We start from the raw sequence: 24,222 nt of genomic DNA on the forward strand, positions 1-24,222 counted from the left end.
GCAGGAGACTGCAGATGTCCGCATGAAATCTGTTAGCCCCGGATGTGCACAAGAGGGGGGTTCGGAAGCTGCTCGGGGGGGTCTCATGGCTAGTGTTTGATGCTGGCCCTGGTCTCTGGGGTGAGGGGGTCTGGAGAAGAGGACCCCCATGTCGGTGAGGCTCTGCAGGGCAAAAATCCCTGCTCAGGGGTTAAGGGAGAGAAACACCAGGGAAGCACTCAGTGAGCATCTATAAAGCAGACAGTCACTCCCTGTGGTTGTTCCAAGCATCTATCAGAGATGGCAGGATGTGACCGGGAGACAATCTGCAGTTTGAAATTCATGAGATGGCCGCAGCCCGGAGTGCACAGAGCTGGCCCGAGTTTCCCAGGGGTGATCTGGGGCTGCTGTCCCTGCGCTGGTGGGGGCCCTGAGGCGAGAAGGCAGTTGGAGCCGTGCTTTCAAGAGCCCCCCGATGCTGGCTCAGGGCAGGGGGCTGTGCTGGAGGAACCTGCCATGGGCAGTAGAGATTTTGGCAAGGAACTGCTGAGTGTTGGCGCTGGGTCGGGTGCCCTGAGGACCCCAGCACCTGCTGGTTTTGCTGTCTTGGCCCCCCAAGGTATACAGGTATTTGTGCAGAACAGTAGAAGCCAGGCCAGACCATTCCTGGCATTTGGTTCCATCCATGCCCAGGCCCTGCACCCCGGCGGCCTGGAGCAGTGCCCGCATTCAGCTCTGGGCCCTAGAGATTGGGTCTTGGGGACAGGAGCTGGCACTGAGGGGTTGCGGGACAGGATGGGACACTGATGCTGGGCTGTGGCATACAGCTGGCCTGTGGGTGCCTGGTCAGTGGCAAGGCTGTGGCCCCCCCCAACCTTGGCTGTGCTGACCAGGGGCTGCCCTGTGGCCACTGTGCTTTCTTGCCTAACCAGTGAAAGCAGGCAGCCCGGAGGCCTGGAGACACCCCTGCGGGGTGGGGGTGGGGAGATGGGGGGGCGGTGGTGGGAAGGGCACCCTGCGGATTTCACTCGCTTCATCCAAGGCAGGGCGAAAGTGGCTGGGCCAGAGTAGGGATGGCTGGGGCGTGCCCAGCTGTCATCTGCTGGGGGGGGGGGGGGGTGTTGGTCCCCGCAGGGCAGTGCGGCTGGGCGGGAACAGTCCTGGCCAGGCGTGGGGAGGAGGACCCCGCAGGGAGGACTCCCAGGGGGCGCCCCTCGCCCCAGGAACCGAGACAAACAGGCCAGTGCCCCCCCACGATTCACAGTTGATTTAATGCTACATTGAGTCCTGATTGGCAACCTGGGGGCAGGCCGCGGGGGGCATCTCGAGGGGTCACGTAGGGAGAGCCGCCGGGTCTCTTCACACTGTCTCCCGGCCTAGTCCTGCTCACACGGAGCCCCCCGCCCTCCCGGAGGGCGACTGTGAAAGTGCTTTGAGGTCATCGGGGTGTAAAGTGCAGTGGGCAGCGCCCGTGGCCAGGGCAGGGCTGGGCCCGGGAAGCTGGTGTGTGTGTGGGGGTGTGAGCACCTCTGTCTGCCGGGCCCTCCCTCGCCACTGGCCTGTTACCCAGTGCTGGGTCCGGGCACTGAGGGCCGGCCAGGGGCAGGGGCAGCCTCGCTCAGCGGCCTGGGCTCTGAGAACCGTTTCACTGACGACACCTTGGCCGCCGGCTGCAGCAGGGTTCAGCCTGTATGGCTCCCCAGGTGGGCGCCCCAGATGCCAGGACAGCTGCCCCCGGGACTGTCCCCGGGGCTTGGAGGCAGGTCTGCTCAGGTGGAGAGTGAGTGGTATACGGGCTGGGCTAGGGCCTGTTCTCCAGTTGCCCGTGCTTGACTCTCCAACTCCAGGCGAAGCTGCTGTCGGGCGCTAGGGTGCAGCGCAGGTCGATGCCCGAGTCGGGCACCTCCATGTCATAGCTCACAGGCTGCCCGTCCTTGGCCACCAAGCTGAAGGCAGCAGCTGGGATCTGGGGGCAGAGCAAACCCGGCTCTGAGACCAGCACAGAGGGGCCAGGCAGACCACCCAGGGTCTTGGCTCTCCCCCTGTGTGTCCCTCGGGAGGGATCCAAGTGACCCCCTAGTTCTGGGGGACCCCTTCCCTCCTCTGTCAGTATTGGTGACCTGGCCAAGAGACCCTGGCAGGGGGTTACCCGAGGCCAGCATTCTCTCGGGGCCCGTTTCTTCTCTGCTGAGCAGGGCTGGGCCCCTGGCCTCTGGGCTCAGCCCCATCCCTGCCCACGTACCTGACCGCTGATGCCCTTGGCGATGTCCCCCACTTTGACCCCGTGGAAGTCCCGGATGTGCAGGTGCTCGCCACTCAGAGACTGTATCTGGACTCTGACTCCTGGGGGGGGGGGGGGTTGGTGAGTGGGGGCTGGCTGGCGGGAGTCCGTGGCCTGCACCCAGCCTGAGTGCTCTGAGGGCCTTATGCCCCGGCACCACTGGCTGGCAGCGGAGCGGATGCATCAGCCATGCCCAACCCAGCTGCTCCACACCCGGTGAGGGAGAGGGCCTTGTCCGACTGACTTCTGATTGGGGGGGTGAGGGCTGAGGTATCCTGAGCTCCCCTCCCCCTTCGGGAACATTCCCGCCCAGGGTCGTGACTCTGGGGTCACTAGAGTCGCTCTTCTCCCCGCTAGGCTGAGCTTCAGAGAGGCTTCACTGCCCCCCCGCCTCCCCGCAGCCCCGGGACCAGAGCATCTGCCCACTGAGCACCCCACCCACCCCAGCCAGGGCCAGGGCTGTACCGTTGAAGTAGCTCGGGGTGTCAGCGGGGCGGCCCCGGGCCAGCACCATGTTCCAGCTGGAGCTGCGCACGTCTGCCTGGCTGCCCCACGAGTGCACGCCTGAGCTCAGTGTGTCCCGCGAGCTCTGCGAGGCTTTTGAGGGGTTCTGAAACGACAGTGGTCCCCGGCTGCTCCAGTCTTGCTCCCACGTGGGACAAGGGTTGGGCAAGGGCAGCCCGGGACTAGGGCACTGCCGCCGGCTCAGGGTGGATGTCCCTGGCCAGCAGGAAGGCTCCCATCCCCCATGCTCCTCCTGCGGCGACACGGGGTCGCTCCAGGCTGGACGGTGGGTCCGGGGCAGACGCCTCACCTCGTTGTCGTCGGACAGGGAGAGGCTGTCGATGCTGAGGCAGGACAGGATCTGCTCCTGCTCCTCCAGAGAGAAGGGCTGTGACAGGCTGCTGAGGAACAGCTCTGCGGGGGAAGAGGTGGCCGTGACCTGGTGACCGGTGGGGCTGTGGGGGGCAGGCGTGGGGTGGACAGGGTGGGGCGGGGCCTACGGAGCTCCAGCTGCTGCAGGGATGGGGGGGCGCAGGGGCGGGGCCTATGGGGCTCCAGCTGCTGCAGAGATGGAGGGGTGCAGGGGTAGGGGCAGGGTGGGGCGGGGCCTACCGAGCTCCAGCTGCTGTAATTCCTGCTCGGGCAAGGTGGGTTTCCGCTCGGGCGAGCTGGGGGTCCTGGGGGGCGCAGGGCCCAGGGAGGACAGAGGCTGGGCTTCCCACGTGCCCGGCTCCTCCTTGCCCTGGTTGCCCCAGGGCGGGCTCGGAGATCTGTTCCGCTCCGGGGGGTCCGGGGGCAGAGGGGGCCGGAGCTTCGGGGCCCTGTCCGGCGTGTCCTTAGTGGGCTGCAATCCTGGCGCCCCTGACACGGGCTCCCCGGGGGGAGAGGCCTGCGGGGGGTGGTGACAGGGGGCCGGGGGTGGTGGCCGGCCGGCTGGCAGTGGCGGCGGGCATCTCGGTTCTTTAAACTCGCCCCTCCACGGGCTCCTCAGACCCCCCACTAGGAGAGAGCACAGGGGAGGTGTTGGGGGCGGGGCGCTGGAGGGGCCTCGCGGGAACGGACAGGCCAGCCCCCTCGCCCGCCCCTTCAGGAAGCGCAGGACCCAGGGCAGCTCTGAGGGCGCCCGGAGCTGGGGCGGGGCCCACCCCCTCGCTGTTGGGGGGCCATGCGAGCACTCCCTCCTTCCACCCTGCCCCACTGGCACCCCGGCCGTCTCCTGGTCTGCGGCTTTAGACTCACTGGGGCTGGAGAGAGCGCACGGTTGGGGGCGGGGCGGGGCTGACCCTCGACACCCCATCGTGGTGCCCCCTGAGCACTGGCCCTGAGCATCCCTGGCTGAGGCCCCCCGAACAGAACCAACCCCGACTCGCAGTCACGGGTGTTGGGGTCTCTCCTGGCTCCACCCCCCACCCCAGCGGCCCTGTGAGCTCCGAGCTTCTTCCTGGGCTCTGGCCGCTCCATACCCCCCGGAAGGGACACCAGGTGCACCCCGCTGCTCCCCACAGATGTGCCAGGTGTGCCCCGGCCAGCGCGGGCTCGTACCGTGCTGCAGCGCCAGGCTGACCTTGCCCCCCAGCTCCGCGGCGGATGCTCGGTGCGCCGGCTCCTTCCTCAGGCCCTCCTGGATGGCCTGGGCCGTCAGCGGGGCGCAGCACGGGGGGATCTCCCGCACCGGAGGGGGCTCGCGGGCAATCTGGGGGGTCAAAAGGCAGCATGGGAGGCCCGCCTCCCGGACCTGGCCCTGCCCCCTGTCCCCTCCCCACTGCGCCGGCTAGAGGGAGGCCTGCGCTCTCCTGAGGAGCGCTGACCCCCTGGGCCTCCCTCTGGGTCCCTTGGAGGTAGGTGACAAGTGACTTGGTCGGGTTTGCACACTGTCCCCATCTGCACCCCCCTGGCGGGGGACGAGAAGCTCCGACGGACGGGAGGCGCCGCCTCTCCGGCGCCCCCTGCTGGCCAGCCGCGGCTGCACACCTTGAGGTAGAGCCGGCCGGGGAAGTACTGGGTCCAGGGGTGGACGCCGTTGAGCATGTGCAGCATCATGCAGCAGCTGCTCCAGATGTCCACCTTGGCGTCGCAGGCCTTGCCCATCACCACCTCTGGGGCCATGTGGGTCTCGGTGCCAGGGATGTAGTCCCCTGAGAGGGCCAGGGAGAAAGGTCAGTCGTGAACTTGGAGTCGTGAACAAGACTCAGCCGGGGCGACCCCCAACAGTTCCTGGGAAACCCTGCGCTAGTCTGTTAAAAACTTTCTTTTAGGGGCTGAGAGATAGCACAGCATGGAGGGCGTTTGCCTTGCACGCAGCCGACCCGGGTTGGATCCCCAGCATCCCATATGGTACCTCTGAGCACCACCAGGAGCAATTCCTGAGTGCAGAGTCAGGAATAACCCCTGAGCGTTGCCAGGTGTGAAACCCCAAAAGAAAAAACTTTGAATTTTTAAAATTAATTTTGTTTTTGGGGGGGCTTACTCCTGGTGCTGTGCTCAGGGATGGCTCCTGGAAGGACTCAGGGGGCCAGTATATGGTGTGGGGGATGGAACCAGGGTCAGTTATGGACAAGGCAACCACCCTCCCCACTGTACTATCTCTCAGGCTCCAAGGAATTAGTTTTTTAAATCTGATTTACATTTTTTTCCCCCACACTAGGCTCTTGTGCAGGGGGCTGCTCCTGTCAGTGCTCAGGGGCCCCCAGGGGGCTGGAGGGAAAGCTGGGGCTCCTGCAGGAAAGGCATGTGCTCTAGACCTTTGAGTTCTCACAAGAGCTCTGAAAGACTCTCAGACAGGAAGTCTCCAAGGCAGGGGAATGAGGTCAGCAGCCTTGCTGAGACCGGCTTAACTGTCACATCTGAGACTCGGCTCTGTCCTCTGAATCCAACCAACCCTTCAAGTTCTTTTTAAGAAGGGGGAGAAGGGGCCGGGGCAATAGTACAGTGGGAGGGACATTTGCCTTGCATGTGCCCAACCTGGATTTGATCTCCAGAACCACATATGGTCCCCTGAGACCTGTCAGGAGTGATTCCCTGAGCACAGAGCCAGGAGTAAGTTCTGAGCACCGCGGGGGTGTGGGTCTCATCATTAAAAAAAAAAAAGAAGGCGAGGAGCTGGAGCCATAGCACAGCGGGTAAGGCATTTGCCTTGCACACGGCCAACCCAGGTTCTGTTCCCAGTATCTCATATGGTCCCCCAAGCACCGCCAGGAGTAATTCCTGAGTGCATGAGCCAGGAGTAACCCCTATGCACCGCTGGGTGTGCCCCCCCCCCAAAAAAAAAGAAAAAAAAAGGTGAGGGGAGGGATCTGGGCATAAAGATTTGAAGTTATACCATGGTATAATGTTCCTGAAACTTCAGTAAGTAAAAAGAAAACAGCATATGAATAAGATTTGAAAGACTGATAGCAGAATCTAATCATTTTTTCCCTTGTTGATTTATAGTTCTTATTTGCTTAGCTTTATTTTCTGCAAGAAATAAACAACAAAACAAAACAAACACTGTCCTCCCATTGTTCATCGATTTGCTCGAGCGGGCCCAGTAACGTCTCCATTTTTTAAGACTTGTTGTTACTGTGTTTGGCATACTGAATACGTCACGGATAGCTTGCCAGGCTTTGCCGTGTGGGCGAGATACTCTCGGTAGCTTGCTGGGCTCTCCGAGAGGGGCGGAGGAATCGAACCCGGCTCGGCCGGGCTGGCTGAGCGCAAGGCAAATGCCCTACCGCTGTGCTATCGCTCAAGCCCTCTGCAAGAAATAAGAAAAAAAAAAAAGACATTCACAATAAGCAAAAAACCACTAAAGTTATTTTGAAGTGGAGGTCGGGGCTGGGATGTGGCTCAGCTGGGGAGCAGCTCATGCGTGAGGCCCACAGAACAGATCAAAACCACATCCACGGAAAGTGGCCTGTCTCCAAGCTCAAGGGAAAGCTCCGACACAGCCTCAAACAGAATTACCTACTTGCTGACGGTTATTTTTCTTGGGTTAATATGAAATTAAGCTTAGTGGCATAAATGAAAAAACAGAATACGGATTTGTGTTATAATGCCATTCATACACATATGCATATCTATATGTGTATGTATATATGTATATATATGTATATGTGTATATATACACACACATATAAAAGAAAACCAACCTGGAAAGAATGATCTTAAATATTTACAACTATCTCTTGGGGCAAGAGAATTGGTGAATTGCTGAGGGTATTTATTCCTTGCTCTTTTCTACCATTTCACTATGTAGTTGCCAAATAGCTTGTAAGAGGTGTGGACTGAGTAATGTATGTTAAACTTTTCTCTAGCTTCAGAGTCTCGGGCCACTGGGAGAAGGTCAGATCTGGGGTGGAGACATGAACCCCAGGGCGGGGTTCAGCTTTTATGTCTGTGCAGCAGGAAGCTCAGAGACCAGCTCCTGACACACACACAGACGAATTCCCGACACACTCAGACAAGTTCCTGACACACACACACACACACACACAAGCTCCTGACACACAGAGATGAACTCCTGACACAGACGAGCTCTTGACACGCACTCAAGCTCCTGACACACAAAGATGAGCTCCTGACACACTCAGAGATAAGCTCCTGACATACTCAGATGAGCTCCTGACACACACACACACACACACACACACACACACACACACACACACACAAGCTCCCGACACTCTCAGAGAGGAGCTCCTGACACGTACACATACACACAGACGAACTCCTGACATACTAAGACAAGTTCCTGACACTCAGAGAGGAACTCCTGACACATACAGACAAGCTCCTGACACACACACATACAGATGAGCTCCTGACACTCTCAGAAAGGAATTCCTGACACACTCAGATGAGTTCCTGACACACTTAGAGACAAGCTCCTTACATATACAGACAAGCTACACACACACACACACACACACACACACACACACACACACACACAGATGAGCTCCCAACACTCCCAGAGACAAGCTCCTCCCCCACCCCCACCCCTCCACAGACAAGCTCCTGACACTCAGAGACAAGTTCCTGGCACACCGTGGCATTTAAGCCAGACAGGCAGCAGCGGCCTGTGGGCGCCGAAATACAGCGGGGCAAGGTGGAGCGGTGAGTGGCGCTGCCGGCTGCTCTGGGCAGCTGCTGCCTGTGGTCACTGTGGCTGGGGAGGTGTGGGGGCTCACCTGTGAGCAAGGCCTTCCCCACGCCATCGGGTTGCAGACACACAGCGTGGCCGAAGTCGCAAAGGGCTGCGCGGCTCCCGTCGCTGGACAGGAGCACGTTGTCAGCTGTGAGGGCCCCGGTGAAGAACAGGTGAGCCGAACCTTTGGGGACGCCGCCTGCTGGCTGACCCCCAAGGCCGTTGCTGCCCGGGGCCCTCAGTCACAGAGGGAGGGAGGAGGCTGGCAGTGCAGGCCAGAAGCATGGGGCTCCCCTTCACCCCGCTGCCACTTCCTCCCCAGGGTGCCCACTGGAAACAGGTACCAGGCTGGGGGTGCTCAGGGCCCTATTCCCAGCACTGGTGGCCTGACTCAGTCCTGCTACTGCAGTTGATGGCAGGCCAGGAAGAAGGGGCAGGAATGCAGGGCGACAGGGAAGGGGCCATGGGGACCAGGCTAAGGGCCCCGTCTCACCCTTGACATCTCCGTGCAGGACCCTGCGTGTGTGCAGGTACTCCAGCCCTTCCAGGGCCTGGCCCAGGTAGTAGAGGGCGCGGTCCTCCGGCAGACAGCCCTTCTGTTTTATCAGCTGTCCCAGGGAGCCACCTAGGAAACCAACGGCCAGTCTGCACGGCGCTCTCCCGGCCACCGAGCAAGGCCACGGTATTCTTTCCTGCTCATGTTAAAAGGTTGCAGAGTTCTAAAACAGACAATGGGAGTCGGAGAGACAGTCCAAGGGGGTAGGGCTCTTGCCTTGTATGACCGGGGCTCAATTCCCGGCACCCCCTATGGTGCCTCAAGCCCATCCAAGAGTGATCCCTGAGTTCAGAGCAGGGGTCAGCCCTGAGCACCGCCGGGTGTGGCCCCAAAACAAACACATTGGATTGTCTGGGGCCCAAGGTCAACTGGGGAAGATTCAGGAACCTGGCAGTAAGTCAGGGAGAAGTGGGTGGGGCCCCTACCTTCCAGCAGTTCCATAAAGATGTTGACCCACGGGCCTTCTTTCACAGCTCCGTACAGAGGCACGATCCTGGGTGACGTCAGCCCTGCACACGCCGTCAGCTCCTCTGCCCGGAACATGTCCACACGCACCTGGGTGGGGGTGTCAGAGGTGGCTCTGGGTCAGGGCCGGGCAGGGGTTTCGAGCCTCCCCAGACTGGACGGTGTCCCTCCTGCCCTCGGGCGCATGGAATCCTCATACACAGATGGGACAGAAACAGGCCCCCAGGGACCCTCCCCCGTCAAGTGACACTATGAAGACGCCCAGCACAGCTCAACGGGTGGGCTTAGCTTAAGTCCTGCAGGATGCCAAGTGGGGAGTCAGAGGGGAGGCATTGCCCGCTTGCCTGCAGAGCATGGGCCCTGATTAAACGCATTTATTTCGGCCTCGCGAGCAGTACCCTCCCCGAGCCTTTCCTTGGTGATTCTTGGCCAGCTGGTCCGCAGGCCTGAGCATTGTCTGCTGCTGCTGGGGTTCTGAGGGGCTGGGAATTTCCTGCCCGCCACCGACTGTGCTTGGGGGTCTCCAGAGCAGCAGCTGGCAGAGCCCAGAGGCCATCAGGTGCTAGGAACTGCCAGACAAATTCCTGAGCCCCTGTCCGAGCCCTCTGGCCCTACCTTTTGTTGTTTTGGGCCTATGGTGCTCAGGGGTTACTCCTGGCTCTGTGCTCAGGAATAACTCCCAGGGGTGCTCAGGGGACCATATGGAGTGCTAGGGATCGGACCCGGGTCAGCCATGGGCAAGGCCAGTGCCCCCTCCGTGTACTATTGCTCCGGACCCTCCACCTTCTTTTTCAATGCTGCCCAGATTATCTGCAGCATTTCTCAGATGTGATTCCTCTGTGGATCGGCACCCGCGCCTGCTCTGCATGGGCTGGGTTCTCGCCTCCTCTGCGGCCAGAGCTAATGTGGCAAGACTCTGGCTCCTCCGCGCCCTTCTCAGCTCTCAGGAATGACTTATCTTTCCCTGCCAGGGCTGCAGTGTCTACAGAGGCGAGGAGACAGTGTTTGTTGACTCTCTGCAGCTGTTTCCCTAGCGCCTGGGCGGAGAGGCTTCTGGGAGGGGCTCGGCCGGCGGGGCTCACCCACTCTCCCCAGCCGAGGAAAGCCTGGCGCAGTGGGAAGAAATGGGCCTTTGACACAAACGTCCACGTCGGGACGCTGGCCCGCCGGTCCACAGGTAGCTCACTTCCCAGAGCGCTTGGCTTCCATCTGCCAACTGCAGGCTCGGCCCTTCCTTGGGGGTGGGGCGGGAATGACCAGTGCCCAGGAGATGTGGCCACCTGGCTTCTTCATCCACCCTCCCTCCACCTCTAGCAGGGGCAGCTGGTGGCTGACGCCTTTCTGGCTGCTGGGGCTTCTCCCTTGCACACAGGGGTGTCGCCAGGGGGCGCCAGCCTCACCCGTCAGCCCACCAGCCTGCAGTTCAGTTCTGAGAGTTGCTGACTGGGCGGGAGGCAGGCCTGATGCTGTGGAGGTTCTGGACCCATCAGTGGAAAATGTCTCTCTTCTAGTCATTTCAGAGTATCTAGTTGGCTTCGCTAACTCAATGTGGACTTTTGTCAGTTATTCCAGCTCTGAGTGTGACCTAAAGTGGGACTCAAGTTGGCATGTGGTTGGCCATATTGTTCTCAGGGTGTGGGCTAGGGGTCTCTGGGGTCCCCAGGGAAGCAGCCGTGAGCACCTCGGCAGGACCCTGACAATACCAGGCGCTCCAGAGTCAAGCAGGGCCATGTCAGAGCCACTGTGCACACAGGTAATGTGGTACGCCTCACGAGGGGGCTTCCGGGAGTGAGGTTTCTGGGGACTGCTTCCATGAACAGCACTTGGTGGGGGGACAAGGGGCAGGAACTGAAGGTGTCCAACAGGAGTCCAGGTTTTGAGAAGCTACGTTGAGCCCAACCAGGCAGACACCCCATTTAAAACCAGAGGAAAAATTTGTTTACAAGCTCGTGTGTACTGTTATTCCAATGGCCGAAAAATTCCTGAGATATGAAGAGCCGTGAACCCAGACGGTTTGGGATGCTTCTTAAAACAAAAACAAAAACAAAAACAATAACAAAACCCAACAATCCATAGTTCCCTGAGAGCAGGGAGGGGAAGCTTCCTTGGTCCAGGGCTGTTTGGAGATTTGTAGCAGCATTTGTGAGTGACGTAGAACAAGCAGGTGGGCTATGACAGCCGAGGAGAGGTGCGGGAGCTGGTCCCGTCCTGCACCAGGGCCAGCGCCCTGGACGGGTCCCATACAATCTCAGACTGGGCATTCCCACTCCTGCTCTAGCGATGGTTATGTGTTCAAAACAGACGAGGGGGGCTAGAGAGACAGGTGCTTGCCTTGCACCGGTCAACCCAGGTTTGATCCCCAGCATCCTGTATGGTCCCTCGAGAACAGCTAGTAGTGATCCCTGAGTGCAGAGCCAGGAGTAAACCCTTAGCATCGCTGGGTATGGCACCCAAACCAAAACAAAACAGCTGAGCTCCCCCGGAGAACAGAGGCAGAGGGCACAAAGTGCCAGCCCAGAGCATCTCTCGAGACGGGCCAGGGGCTTGCTGCAGTGACGCCCATGACAATGCTCCTGCTGACTGCTGGGTACTGAGACACCCACACCCGCACAGACACCTTCCAGGACCCGGCTCTGTGCTGAGACACCCACACCCACACAGACACCTTCTAGGACCCGGCTGGGTGCTGAGACACCCATATCCGCACAGACAGTCCAGCAGCCCGGCTGGCAGTGTTTTCCTCCTTCCCACTTGGCCAAGAGGAGGCTGACGCCTGCCCAGGTCACTATTCCCGAGACTGGGGAGCTCTGGGGGTGGGTGTCTCAACAGGGATCTGGTGGGGAAGCCAGATGCCGGCCTAGGCCTGGGAGCTTGTACAGCTCAGCTGCGCATTTGTACAGACGCGGGGGCGAGCCTGGTGGGGTGGGGTGCGTGTGAGTGAGGTCAGTGGGCCAAGTCCACAAACTATGCACCCTGGCCCGGCCGCCTGCACTTGTGGCCCTGGAACGCCGTCCTCCTTCAATCCTGCCTTCCTGATTTCTCTGGGATTTTGATCTGTTACTTTTCATCGGTGAAAAGGGGATAACTGCCCCTCTATATGTTCCTGCAGGGATGCCAGGAAATAGCAGGGATGACCAGTGATGAACATGGCAACTGATCTGGTAAGAGCAACACGCAAGGGTAAATAAATCACGGTTCCTCTACGTCTGTGCTGACTGGAGACAGTCTTTTCCCAAATCTCAGGCTTTCTTCCTAAGCACTCGTCCAGGGAAACCTCTCTGGAGGCCCTGGCCGGCATCTCGCAGCTTCATGGCACGTAAATATCCACCTCGCTCGGGGTCAGAGGCCTGGGTCCAAAGGAGACTCCGTGCTCAGGCCAGATGCTCTCAAATGAAGAGTTCTTGAGCTCTGTGAACATCTGTCAGATGGTATGGGGCCTTGGTCCTAAAAAGCGTGTGCGCGCACAGCCTGTGACACTGGTACCATAGAGTAAAGTCCCTACTAAGAACAAAGCTGACGAGCACGGAGTAGCCCAGGAGAACACGTGGGGTGTGCGGAGTCTCCGGGGAACAATCCCATTTTTATTATTTGGATTTTGGGGCCACAGCCAGAGGGCTAGTGCAGCTCAGCGCTTGAGGGTTACTGCTGATGGTACTCGGGGGCACGCAGTGCCAGGGATGGAACCCGAGTCTCTATTTTTTAATTTTTTTATCCCTTAAAGATCAAGGGGCTGGAGTGACAGTACAACGGGTAGGACATTTGCCTTGCACGTGCCCAACCTGGGTTTGATCCCCGACATCCCTTGAGTACTGCCAGGAATGATTCCTCAGAGTACAGAGCCAGGAGGAACCCCTGAACATCGCTGGGTGTGATCCAAGATGCAAATAAATAAATAAATAAAGATCAAACAATGACCAGAGAGATCATACAGGAGTTAAGGCGCTTGCCTTGCACATGGCTGGCCCTAGTTCAAGTTCCCCAAATATATAGTCATCATAGCACTGTCAGGAGTGATCCCTGAGCACTACCAGGTTATGCATTCTCCCCCCCCCCCGCCCCCACCCCATCAATCAATCAAAACCTTACAACAAATAAGCAAACAATCCCAGAGGGAAAAAAGGCAGAGAGGGCTAGAGCGCATGGTGGATGCAGCACCTGGGTTCAAGTCCCAGCATCAAAACAAAATAAGGCGGAGAGATTGCCCAGAGGTAAGGCAAGGCCTGAGTTAGCCCCCAGTACTGCACGACCCCTGGGCATGACCTCTGAGCACGGTGGCCACGGCTTGGGGCTGTCACTGATCCGCACATTCAACTAGCTGGCCCGGTTGACCGAGTACTGCCAGGAGTGTACCCTAGGCCCCCAGAGCACTGTGTGGGGGGGGCAACCCTGAAATAGCCCCCCAAACAAATAAGAATTATGGTTTCCCCCCCTTTCTTTTGGGTCACCCCCAGCACAACTGAGAAATCACTCCTGGTGGTGCTCGTGGAACCCTATGCAATGCTGGGTCTCGAACCCAGGTCAGCTGCAGGCCAGGCAAATGCTCTACCCTCTTCACTATCACTCCAGCCCACAAACACATATTCTGTATTTAGCCCTGACCTCGGGGCTAACTTGACCTGGGGCTGCGGAGGTTGGGGGTGGAGGGGGAGGGGAGGGGGCAGAGAATCTGAAACTACCAGAGTCCAGGCTCCCTGGGGCCTGGCGGCTGCCCCTGCCCCCTGTCACCCCATCCCGCTCCACCCCGCCTGGCAGGGAACCTTCTCAGACCTTCCAGCTGGAACCCTTCAAGGACACCACAGCCCACACCCCCCCTCCCCTGGAACGAAAGGAGGGGCTGTGTCTGCCTAACAGACCAAGGCAATCTTGGGGCGCACGCGGGGGGGGGCAGCGGGAGGGGGCGAGGAGTGAGGGTCTGTCCTGCTGACTATATTAGGGTTGTTTACTGTGTTGCCTGGAGTCCCAGGGCATCAGGGAACAGCTGAGACGGCCAGTGACGAAGCGCCCAGCACTGGCCCCTTCACCCCCTCACCCTCCCCGCCCTCTCCTGTGGGGGTGGGGGGTGAGGGACAGCTGCGCCTTTTCCACCCCACCCCTGCCCAGGGAGGGGGCGCTGCGGAGGCCAGGCCCGTGGCCCCCACTGGCAGGACTTAGCTGGTGCTTGGCGCAGAGCTGGGCCGTGGGCTGGGGCCTGCCCGCTGGGCAGACTGCCCACAGCTTGGGGTAATACCTGTGGGGAGTCCCCCTCTCACCCCACCCCCCTGGGGCTCAAACTCTGGGACTCCAGCGCAGAGGGGCCTGACACTAGAGCCTCAGCTGCCCAGGCCAGTGGGGCTGGGGCCTGCGGGCCCCCCCAGTCCAGGGGGCCACAGAAAGGGCGCAGGGAAACGCTTCTGATTTCCACTGCCTGGGGTCCGGGTATCAGCTCTGAGGCTGGTCTGGGGCCTGCAAACAAGGTGAGCTGAGAGTCAGCCAAGGGGAGAAAAAGAGAAGGGGAGGGCGGCGGGGGCTGGGCTTGTCCAGGGGGAGTGGCCAGTGGGTGGCTGGTCTCAGCTATAACCTTGATGAGAAAAGGGAGAGGGAGATGGGGTCTCTGGGCCCCCCAAGTTCCTGGCTACCCTTCCCCAGGAGGCATCAGAGCCCCCCACTTGGGCACCAGCAGGCCTGGCTCTCCTGCCTAGCCTATGTAGTATCAGCTCCCAAGCCACTGGTGGGGGCTTCTCCTCACCTACCCGGCTGGGGGTGAGGTCACCCTGGAGTGTGTTTTTGGGGTGGGAGCCAGCTTCACGGGGATATTTGATAATCCAACCATCTTCCGGGTTCTCCCCCAAAGGGCACCTGGAGGGGTCTAGGCTGCACCCACGGTCTCACACTCAGTCTCTCCCACACGCAGCTCCCTGGGGAGTGTGAGGGGGGCATGGGGCCTGATGGGGACTGCCCCTGAGTCACAGACAGGGTGGAAGACAGGCCGTTGCCCGCTCCTACCTTCTTGACGGCACACTGGAAGCCAGTTTGCTTGTCCTCCATCCTGTGCACCTCCCCGAAGGAGCCTCTGCCCAGGCACGGCTGCTGTGCGGCCCAGTGGACCTTCTCCCGGTACTCGTAATCCACCGGCTTGAGTTTCTGGGGTGGGCAGGAGAGACGCTGGCGTCAGTGGGCACTGGTTCACCAGGTGCGCCCCAGGTCTGACCAGCTGCTGGGCTGTGCTCTCACAACTAAAGACCCCTGACGCCCTCTTCGCCAGCCCCCTCTGTGGCAGGAAGGAGCCTGCATTGTGTCTATTGATTTGTTTGTTTTTGTGGGTTTGGGGCCACACTTGGCTGTACTCAGGGCTCACTCCTGGCTCTGCACCCAGGGGTCAGTGGTCCTAGTGGGCCAGTGGGAATGTTTTGTGGTGCCAGGGACCGAGCCGCAGTTTGCCGCGTGCAGGGTGCCCTGCCTAATGCACTGTGGCTCCAGACCCCTCGATCTGGACTCTGGGGGCTGCTGGGGACCAGGAGAAGCAGGAGAGACCCCCTGGGCTGCCCCCGGTCAGTCCATCCTGGTGGTGATGGGAGGCCTCCTGGACTTGCAGTTGTGGGACAGAGACAGGCCATCGACAGCCCTGACCACGACAACGGACGGGGACAGGGGGACCAAGAGCAGGAGATGCTACAGAGGACCAGGGACCAGGGGCCCAGGAACAGAGTGGGCAGTGGATGGAGTAAAACCTAGAAATCTGGAGCCAGAGGCAGAGCCATGCCAGCCCTGCAGGGAAAAGATGACTTCAGCAAGAAATGAAAAAAGTAAAACAAACAAAAACAAATGTGAGTTTGGGAAGATCCTATAAGGTTACAGACATTTTAAAAAACAAACAAACAAACAACAACAACAACAACAAAAACAGGGGGCTGGAGCACTGTGGGTAGGGCATTTGCCTTGCACGTGACCGACCCGGGTTCGATCCCCAGCATCCCATATGGTCCCTCAAGCACTGCCAGGAGTAACTCCTGAGTGCATGAGCCAGGAGTAACTCCTGTGCATTGCCAGGTGTGTCCAAAAAGAGGGGGGAAAAAAAAAAGCCCGAAACCAAAAAACAGGGCCGGAGCAATAGTACAACGGGTAGGGTTTGTACGAAGCCAGGACTGACCATGATCTGGGTTTTAGCCCTGCCCCCCCACCCATAGGGCACTGGGTTTGGCCCCCAAATGAAAACAAACAAAAATGAAACAAAGCTACAGAGTTACCCCAAAAGAGAAACTTTTGGAAAGGGAAAGGTGGAAAAACGGGTGTGATGGCCACAGCCCATCTTCACAGGGGGCTTTGCTTGCTCCGAGCTTATCTATCCTTAACACACACGTCCCCAGGGCTGAGATGACCATCCAGAAGGACTGAAGGCCAACACAGCTGAAAGGACAGCGGGGAGGGCACTGGCCTCACATGTGGCCACCCCAGGTTCATTTCCCGGCACCAATAGGGTCCCCCAAGCTTCTCAGAAGCGATTCCTGAGCATAGAGCCACGAGAGGAAGTATCACCAGTGGCCCCCAAACAAACCAACAAAAACCCAAACCAACCAACCCCCCAAATCCCAGGCGAGTGGGGAACAGGTGCCCTGTGATTCCCACTAGCGTTTAGGACTTTGCCCGGCTGTGGCCCCTCCCACCTTGATTCCTTCGGGGGCCACCCCCCCATCCTTCCGGTAGGGGCCTGATGGGACTTTCACCCGTGGCCTTCCATGTGGCCCCTGGCTGGGGGGCGCTGATTGACAGAACATTCCTGTGGTGGGGGGGAGACTGGGCAGGGGGGTCTCAGGGACGCCCCTTCTCCCTGGCTGCTCCCACCCAGCTCCTGGTGCAAGACAGTGCTGGCCGCGGCCTAAGTTTGTGCGTCTGGGGGGCTCACTTACCTCAGTAAGCAGGACCCCCTCGCTGTCCTCAGTTTGGGGGCTGGGATCCCGGGGCCTGGAGCCCCCTGTCGACCAGGTCTTGGCTAGGCTTGCCAGGCTGTGAGCCTGGCCGGGACTCACGCTGCCCTGTAGAGCGTGGACCAGGTACTCCTCCATAGAGAACTTCTCGCCCGGGCCCGGAGGGGGGTGGCTGGGGTCCGGGGTCCGGGGCAGGGGCTTCTGAGCATCAATATAGGCCAGCTGGCTCAGGGACAGAGGGGGAAGGGGCTTTTGCTTGTCCGCGGGGGCCAGTTTGCCCAGGAGGAAGGACTCTAGCGGGTGAGGTTTCCAGGGCTGCAGGTGGAAGGGGAAGGGATGGGGCAGGCGGCTGAAGGGGAAGGGGTGCGCGGGCAGGGGCAGGGGGCCCGCGTGCTGAGGGTGGGGGAGTTTCCGCATGTGGTTGAGGCACTGCAAGGGGCTGATCAGTTTGTACAGTTCTGGCCGGGGCGGTCCAGGCTGCAGGCCCTCCCCGAGCTTCTTAAAACAGAGCTGGTCGAGGTCGGGCTCCTGTAGGGGCTTGGTGAACTGGGGGGCACTTCTGACATAGGGGGCGCTGAGCGGGGACTCATCTTCCTGGGAGGGAGGAAGACAGAGAGAGGCATTAGGAGACAGGCGAGGGCCCAGGAGCCCCGGGCGGGTGGGGGTGGGGTGTCACCTGCACAGGGACTGTGCAGCTCTCCTGCTCGGGGGTCCGGGGGAGAGGTCTGGCTGGTGCCGGCTTGGAGCGCCTCTTCCTGCGTTTCTTCCGGGCTTTGCTGCGCCGTTTCCGCCTGGGGCATGCGCGGGCCATCTTGCCCTCGGTGGCATGGGCCACATTGTTGGGAACCTGGTCAGGGCCCTCGGGTTGGCTGGAGGAGGAGGAAGTGGGGGACAGGCATGCATTGAAGACGAGAGGCTCGGGAAAAGGGAAAAAGGAAGGGCGCCATGGGCCGGGGCAAAGGCTGAGGTCAGGTCCCAGCGGTGTGGATGCCTGGGTGACTGTCCTCTGGCCCCACTGGATGCAGGATTTCCTGCAGCCAGGTGGCCGTGAGGTTCCCACGAGACAGCTCTGGGGCTGGAGAGACAGTCCAGGGCTGAAGGGGCCCTGCATGTGGCTCACCCCAGTTGGGTCCCTGGCACCACTGGGGAGGCCTGGGGAAGCCCCAGCGCCACGGGGCCTGGGCAGCACCAGCCTCCCACCCTGGCATCAGCCCAGTGGCCGGCTGGCTGAGAATCTCTGAGAGGGATGCCAGGACTCTGAGCACTGCTTGGAAGCCCCCCTGCACCCCCCAATGAAGTAGCTTCCTGCAGAGTGAGCCCACAGATAAGCCAGCAGTCAACAGCCCTGATGGTGGGCCTGGGGGCACACTCAGGCCCTAGAGTGGGGGACAGACAAGCAAGTCTTTTTAGTTATTTTTGGTTTGGGGGCCACACCCGGTGGTGCTCAGGGATCGCTCCTGGTGGGCTTGGGGAGCACTGTATGGGCTGCCACGGATCTAACAGTGTGCCCTACCCACTATACTATCTCTCCAGGCCCAAGACATGAAATTCTTGCACCTCTTCACGGTGGGGTGCCCTGAGAGGGGGCCTAAGGGAGCACGGGACTGGGAGGGTCACGCCCCTCAGCAGGCGATGTCTGCTCCGACCAGCCTTCGTTAGTCAGCTCAGGAAGGAGCTCTGGTCGGGGCCCCAGGGAGAAGGGGTGGTGGTGGGAAGGGTCCTCTCCCCACACGCCCCGCCTGCTGGGCAGAGTCCTCGGTGGCTCCGAGTTGGTTCTTGCCCCCCTCCCCCACTCAAGCATCATAGGTGCTGGCCATGGGAGCTTTCAGAGGTGGCCAAGGCCAAAGAACAGTGAATGTCCGGGCACATCACAACCTCTGCCACCCTTGGGGGTCTCGTGGTCTGCCCCCCGCAAAGGAAGCAGCCTCACCTCAGTGTGGGGGCCTCCTGCTGGCCTGTCCCAGGAAGGGAGCCACGCTGGGCCGAAAGGCAGGTCAGGAATGCGAGCCAACACGGGAGTGTCTGGGCTCAAGGGCAGGGCCCTGGCCCTCCCGCCCTCTTATCACCAGCGGTTTGCGAACCCCAGAGAAGCAAGGGTCACGTGCCAGGGGAGGCGGGAACTGCACCCAGTTTCTGCTTCAGTGGTCAGACTGGGGGCCCAGGGAACAGATGAAGTCTGGCTCAGGCCCATGAGCTGCTCCCCCCAACCCATCTGTCCCCCTCTGGCATCCCGGGGTGTGATTGCAGGAGAGAAGGGCCCCTCCTCATGCGTACCACCATGGCCTGCATCCTCCCCCCGATGGGACAAGAGGTCTCCAGGACACAAGAATCCCTGGGCCAGCTACTGGCGGGGTGGGGGCATGGTACAGGGCACCCCAGCTTACCTGTACTGTTTGGACCCTGCGATGAAAATCCGCTCCGAGAAGGTGGGGCTGAACTCCTGGCTGTTCTCACCTTAATAAGGGAAAGCAAGGCGGGGGCCGGGGTTCAGGGGGTACCTTGGCCTCCCCTCCCTGAGTCCCTCCCTCTGGGTCTGCTCCCCTCCCGCTCCGGCTTCATGGCCAAGACCGGAGGTCACGGCTCTGCGAGGTCAGCAGGGCACCCGCTTCATTTCCTTCCGGGGAGCTTAAGTGGGCCAACCCTCCTATAGAGTAGTGGTACACAGCAAACACTTGAGGAGTACACGTGTGTGCACGTGTGTGAACATGTGTGCGTGCCTGGCCTGGGTGGAGAGGGGATGTTTCTCAGGTTCTGGGGGCTGCTGGGGTTTGCTGAGTGAAACCCACCAGCCTGAGGCCCAGGGGCAGATCTGGGGTGGGGTCACAACCAGGTGGAAGGTACGCAAAGGGGGGCAGGCATCGCTGAGGGTCTTCTGGGGAACCCGGCCTCTCCAGAGATGCCCAAGGTCACCGCAGAAGGTGAGAGTCCGGTCAGTGGCTGGACACACCCCTGAGCCCCGCTCTCCTCCCCAGCTCCGCCCCAGCATGGCCCTTGGTAACAACTCCCACCCCCACTCGGGCTGAATCCTGGCTCCCTGTCCCCGTCCCCGGGGTCCCCGTGCCCGCCATGCGGGGCCTCACATTCGGCCTGGGCGATGATGGAGATGGCTGCCGGGCCCCCCGTGGAGCCTTCCTTGGCGGTGCCTTTGGTGATGACATCGTTCAGGATCTCCCACTTCCCGCAGAACACCGGGCTCTTCACCGCCTCCAGCGGGCTGAGGGCGCTATCCTTGCCCAGGGCCTGCGTCTTCTCCTTGGTGCTGGCGAGCTCCTTCTGCTGTGCTGCCGTCGAGCCAGGCGCGCCCGGGCAGGCCACTTCCATCACTGCCATTTCCCGGGCTGACGCTCACCTGCGTGAGGTGGGGCGGGGTGTCACTGCCGGCTCCCACAGACAGAAGGCAGCGGGTGGGCGCGGGCTGGGTCTGCGGCCCCTTCCCAATGGCAGGGGCTGCCTGTCCGGGTGGCCCCTCCGTGGATGCCCCGCTGAGCCTCCTCCGGGACAGCGTCATGCCCAGGTCCCACGCCCAAGCCCCCCGCAGCTGCTCTCCGGCTCCTGGGGCTCAACCTTCTGCTTTTCAAGTGAACAGGGCGGCGGGCCACACACAAACCTTTAGATTCTCACTGATTGGGCGCAGACCCTGCCCTCTTGGAGGACCATCTATCCGTGGCTTTTCTCTGACCAGGTTTGGTTTGATTTCCTTGTTGGAGACAGGGGGCTGCACATTCGTGTGTGTGTGTGTGAATATGGATGGACATATAATGGAGTTTTTTTTTTTTCCTTTTTGGCTCACAACGATGCCCAGGGGTTACTCCTGGCTTTGCACTCAGGAATCACTCCTGGCAGTGCTCAGGGGTGCCATATGGGATGCTGGGAATCGAACCTGGGTCAGCCACGTGTAAGGCAAACGCCCTACCTGCTGTACTATCGCTCCACCCCGTATGATAGAGATTTCTAGACATCATTTTCTTTTCCGCTATCAGGCAACATTTAACAGTGGCATTTCTGAGCTTCCGACACCAACCTCCACCTCCCATAAGACAGGATAAAGCCCAAGGGTGGGGGTGAGAGGGGCCAGATCAGTGGGCAAGAGAATGGCACCATCTCCGGGAGGGGCTATGACTCCCCGGGGACCTGCTGAGGCGTGGCTTGCTTTGGACGACCCCCAGGAGGGCCACTATGCAGATGGGCCCCGGCAGTTTGCTCTGAGCAGTGCGTTCACCCTTCTCCATGGCCCCGACACTGGGACCCCAGCTCTGGAGGGTGGCAGGCTGACCCCTCTGCTCTGGGGGAGCTGGGATGTAGCAGGCTGAAGCCCCCTGAGCTGGCTCAGAGGTGGTGTGAAGGTTGGGGTGGGGGGTCACTGCTATGCTGAGTCTCCCAGCTCTGCCCCCAAGGACCCTCTCCTTTGGATAAGCAGCTGCCCAGTTATTCAATCTGTTGATCTGAAGGCTTCAAAAGGGGTGGTCTTAGGGAAGCCCCCCCACAGCACAACCTCCATCTTCCCACAGCTGCCCAACCCCCCTTAGGCAGGAGCAGCAGTTGGGGGGGGGGGGAAATAGCTCTGAGTCCCGCCCTCCCGACAGAGGCAGGGAGGTGGCAGCAGAGACACAGCCCTCCTGTAACCGCTTCACTGCCACTCACGCAAACAGGCCTGCCCAGCACCCCACAGGGTCCCCTGAACCTGCCAGGAGGAAAGCCTGAACATCACTGGGTTTGGCCCCCCAGCAAAACCAGAATCAGATCTAAGGCCATCCGCCTGCAGTTTTTGGGGGCCGCGGGGCCCAGCTGCTACTTCACGTCTCTCCGGGGAGAAGAATGGAGAGGGGTGTCCCTGAGGAGCAGCGGGGGGCCACGGCTGAAGGAGGGAACTGAGGATGACCTGCAAGGCTTGAGCAGTCCAGGGTCTAGGGTCGAGAGGGAGCCCCGTCAATGGCAGAGACGAGCCTGGGGTCCCACTGCTTGGGTTCCTCTGGCCGCCACCTGCTAGAGAGGTTGGGCAGGCCTGGCATGTGTCCCGGGGTGGCCCTTTCATCTGGCTGCTGAGTGGCTGCAGGCCAGGCCCAGCCTCCCTCCCGCTCACCCAGGCAGCTGGGCTCAGGGCCTCCGCCAGCTTCCTGAGGCAGCGCCCGCTGCGGGCAGAGCCCCCAGGAGGCTGTGGGGGAGCCTGCCTTGCCACGTGAAGGGCACGGGGAAGAGGGGTGGCTCTCACCTCCTGGGGTCAGACGTCCTGCCCAGGAGAGGTGCGACACGGGCTGTGCTGGGCACGTGACCATGACTCACCCCCTCAAGGACGGCCTCTGACTTCCAAGGGCTATTCTGGGGACACTGGGCTGGTAGCAGCGCCTGCCCCCTCCTGCCTCTGTGGGCTCTGCTATAAGTTTGGGATGCTGCCTGAGCTTGGTCCCTGGCCTGTTAGCCCTGATGGTCACCTCATAGCTTTGTTCCTTCTCTCCTGCAACCTAGATTGGGGGGAGTAATGACTGTGTGGGAATCGGCTGTGCCTTTCTAAAGGCAAGTCGGAGCCCTGGTGCGTCCCGGCTCCCCTGCAGGAAAGCACAGGGAAAGGAGAGGGGTGGGCCTCTGTGTGTGTGCGTGTGTGTGTGTGTGTGTGTGTATCCGTCCTAGCACCTGAAGTGAGTCCACTGCCTATGCTCTGGCCTCTGTCGTGGTGGGGGTCTCTCCCCGGAGCATCTGTGCTAGGAATGGCTGGAAGGGTCCTGGACTTAACTGCCTGAATACCTACTCTGGACAATGCTTTTGGGGGAGGGGGGCAGGAGGAAACAGGGCACACCTAGAAGTGTTCGGGGGTTCTTTTGGCTCAGGTGCTCTCCTGGTGGGTGCAGGGGCCATATGTGGGTCAAACCTGGGTGGGCCGGCTCGCCCTGCTGTGTACTATCGCTCTGAGCCCGGAACAACAATCTTGGGTGCTGACACTCAAACCTGACGCCCTCATCGGTTAGAGACTTATGGTCCCAGCTAAGGAAATTTCCCTCCCCTTGCCGGTGCTGGGGTCTCACGCATTTAAGACAAGTACTGGGCTAGATCCCCAGTCCCAGGTGAGGAATTCCGGGCGTGGTTTTGTTTGGGGGCCGTACCCTGGCCCCATTCACTTCCAGAGCTGCTGGAGAATAAACCTGGTGCCGAGCATTAAAGCACACTCTGCATGAGTTCAGTCCACTGGGTTCTCTCTGACCCGAAGGGGCTTTTTTAGTTTGTTTTTTGTTTTCAGGCCACATCTGGCAGTGCTCGGGGGTTACTGCTGGCAGGGTCAGGGAGGACCATATGGGATGCCGGGGAATGAATGCGGGTCAGCCGCATGCAAGGCCCGCGCCCTACCTGCTGCACTTCTGCTCTGGCCCCACTGGTTGAGGAATTAATGGGCTCAGGGACGATTCTGGGGAGGCTGGCGAGCCCCCCGCTGAACTCCACGCAGTTTGTACAGTTCAAGGCCCTGAGCTTTCACCACATTCTCCAAAGGTCTGACATTTCCCAGAGGACTGCTATGGCCGGAAGATCAAGGCCAGGGCCAAGTGCCCGATCCTGGTTCCACTCTCACCCATGAAGGAAGAGCCCGATAACGCAGCACATTCCAGCCCGACAGCCAGTCCGGGTAAACCAGACAAGTTCTTAAGTGACTTCTTAAAGTTCTCGAGTTAACCAGACCGACTCAAGCCGCTGCTGGGCAGGGGGCCCAGTTTCTGTCCTTGGAACCAAGTCTCTGGGTGACTCTGCGGCCAAGGGGCCGAGGTCACCAGCTGGCCCCTGCTCTCGGCCTCAGGCTGAGGGTCGGGTATGGCAGCCATGAGCTGCGCGCGGCCCCTCACTCTCACATCAGCTCAGATCAAGTGAACAATCCAAAGCAGTTCCTGTTACGCACATCACACTGGGCGGTGCAGAGTCCTCAGCCCTGCACAAGGCCTGAAGGGAACGTGCTCAGTCTTGGAAGGCAATGCTTTCTCCAACAGCAAAACTCTATTATGCCTGGAATTCTGGGGCAGGAATGGGGTTAGGGCTAAATGAAGTTTTAGCTAATTGGATGGTACAAAAATAATGTCTTACATTTAAAAATGTATTTCAGTTCCCTGTTTTATATAGATGACAAAAACACTACACCAGGAACCAGAAGACATTGGTTCTACTTGGCCTATAATATATATTAAAGTGGTAGGACCATTTTATTTGTTTATTTTGGTTTGGGGCCACACCCAGAGATACTCAGGGATAACTCCTGGCTCTACACTCAGAAATTACTCCTGGCTGTATACAGGGGATCATATGTGATGCTGGGGATCAAACCTGGGTCAGCCAGGTACAAGGCAAGGGCCCTACCCACTGTACTATCTCTCCAGCCCCGGGAGACCATTTTTAGTTTAGTTTTGTTTGTGGTCACACATGACAGAGCTCTGAGCTT

The 24,222-nt window shown here is 60.1% G+C and overlaps 1 protein-coding gene across 1 annotated transcript in view; it reads right to left on the bottom strand.

Moving 5' to 3' along the window:
• Positions 1 to 1,753: 1,753 nt before the first annotated feature.
• Positions 1,754 to 24,222, bottom strand: part of MAP3K14 (mitogen-activated protein kinase kinase kinase 14) — a 39,550-nt gene continuing 17,081 nt past the window's right edge. Inside the window, exons 2-16 of the mRNA XM_056126717.1 lie at positions 19,892 to 20,160; positions 19,196 to 19,265; positions 17,488 to 17,680; positions 16,794 to 17,405; positions 14,893 to 15,030; positions 8,871 to 9,000; positions 8,383 to 8,514; positions 7,933 to 8,037; positions 4,736 to 4,899; positions 4,307 to 4,457; positions 3,377 to 3,763; positions 3,075 to 3,178; positions 2,726 to 2,870; positions 2,222 to 2,322; positions 1,754 to 1,945 (exon numbers count right to left, since the gene is read on the bottom strand). Coding sequence (XP_055982692.1) covers positions 1,781 to 1,945; positions 2,222 to 2,322; positions 2,726 to 2,870; positions 3,075 to 3,178; positions 3,377 to 3,763; positions 4,307 to 4,457; positions 4,736 to 4,899; positions 7,933 to 8,037; positions 8,383 to 8,514; positions 8,871 to 9,000; positions 14,893 to 15,030; positions 16,794 to 17,405; positions 17,488 to 17,680; positions 19,196 to 19,265; positions 19,892 to 20,141 — 2,847 coding nt within the window. The 5' untranslated portion in view covers positions 20,142 to 20,160 and the 3' untranslated portion in view covers positions 1,754 to 1,780. The remainder of the gene's footprint in view (positions 1,946 to 2,221; positions 2,323 to 2,725; positions 2,871 to 3,074; positions 3,179 to 3,376; positions 3,764 to 4,306; positions 4,458 to 4,735; positions 4,900 to 7,932; positions 8,038 to 8,382; positions 8,515 to 8,870; positions 9,001 to 14,892; positions 15,031 to 16,793; positions 17,406 to 17,487; positions 17,681 to 19,195; positions 19,266 to 19,891; positions 20,161 to 24,222) is intronic.

This window comes from Sorex fumeus, unplaced genomic scaffold (genome assembly GCF_029834395.1).
Source record: "Sorex fumeus unplaced genomic scaffold, SorFum_2.1 ptg000063l, whole genome shotgun sequence".
Lineage (NCBI taxonomy): Eukaryota > Metazoa > Chordata > Mammalia > Eulipotyphla > Soricidae > Sorex > Sorex fumeus.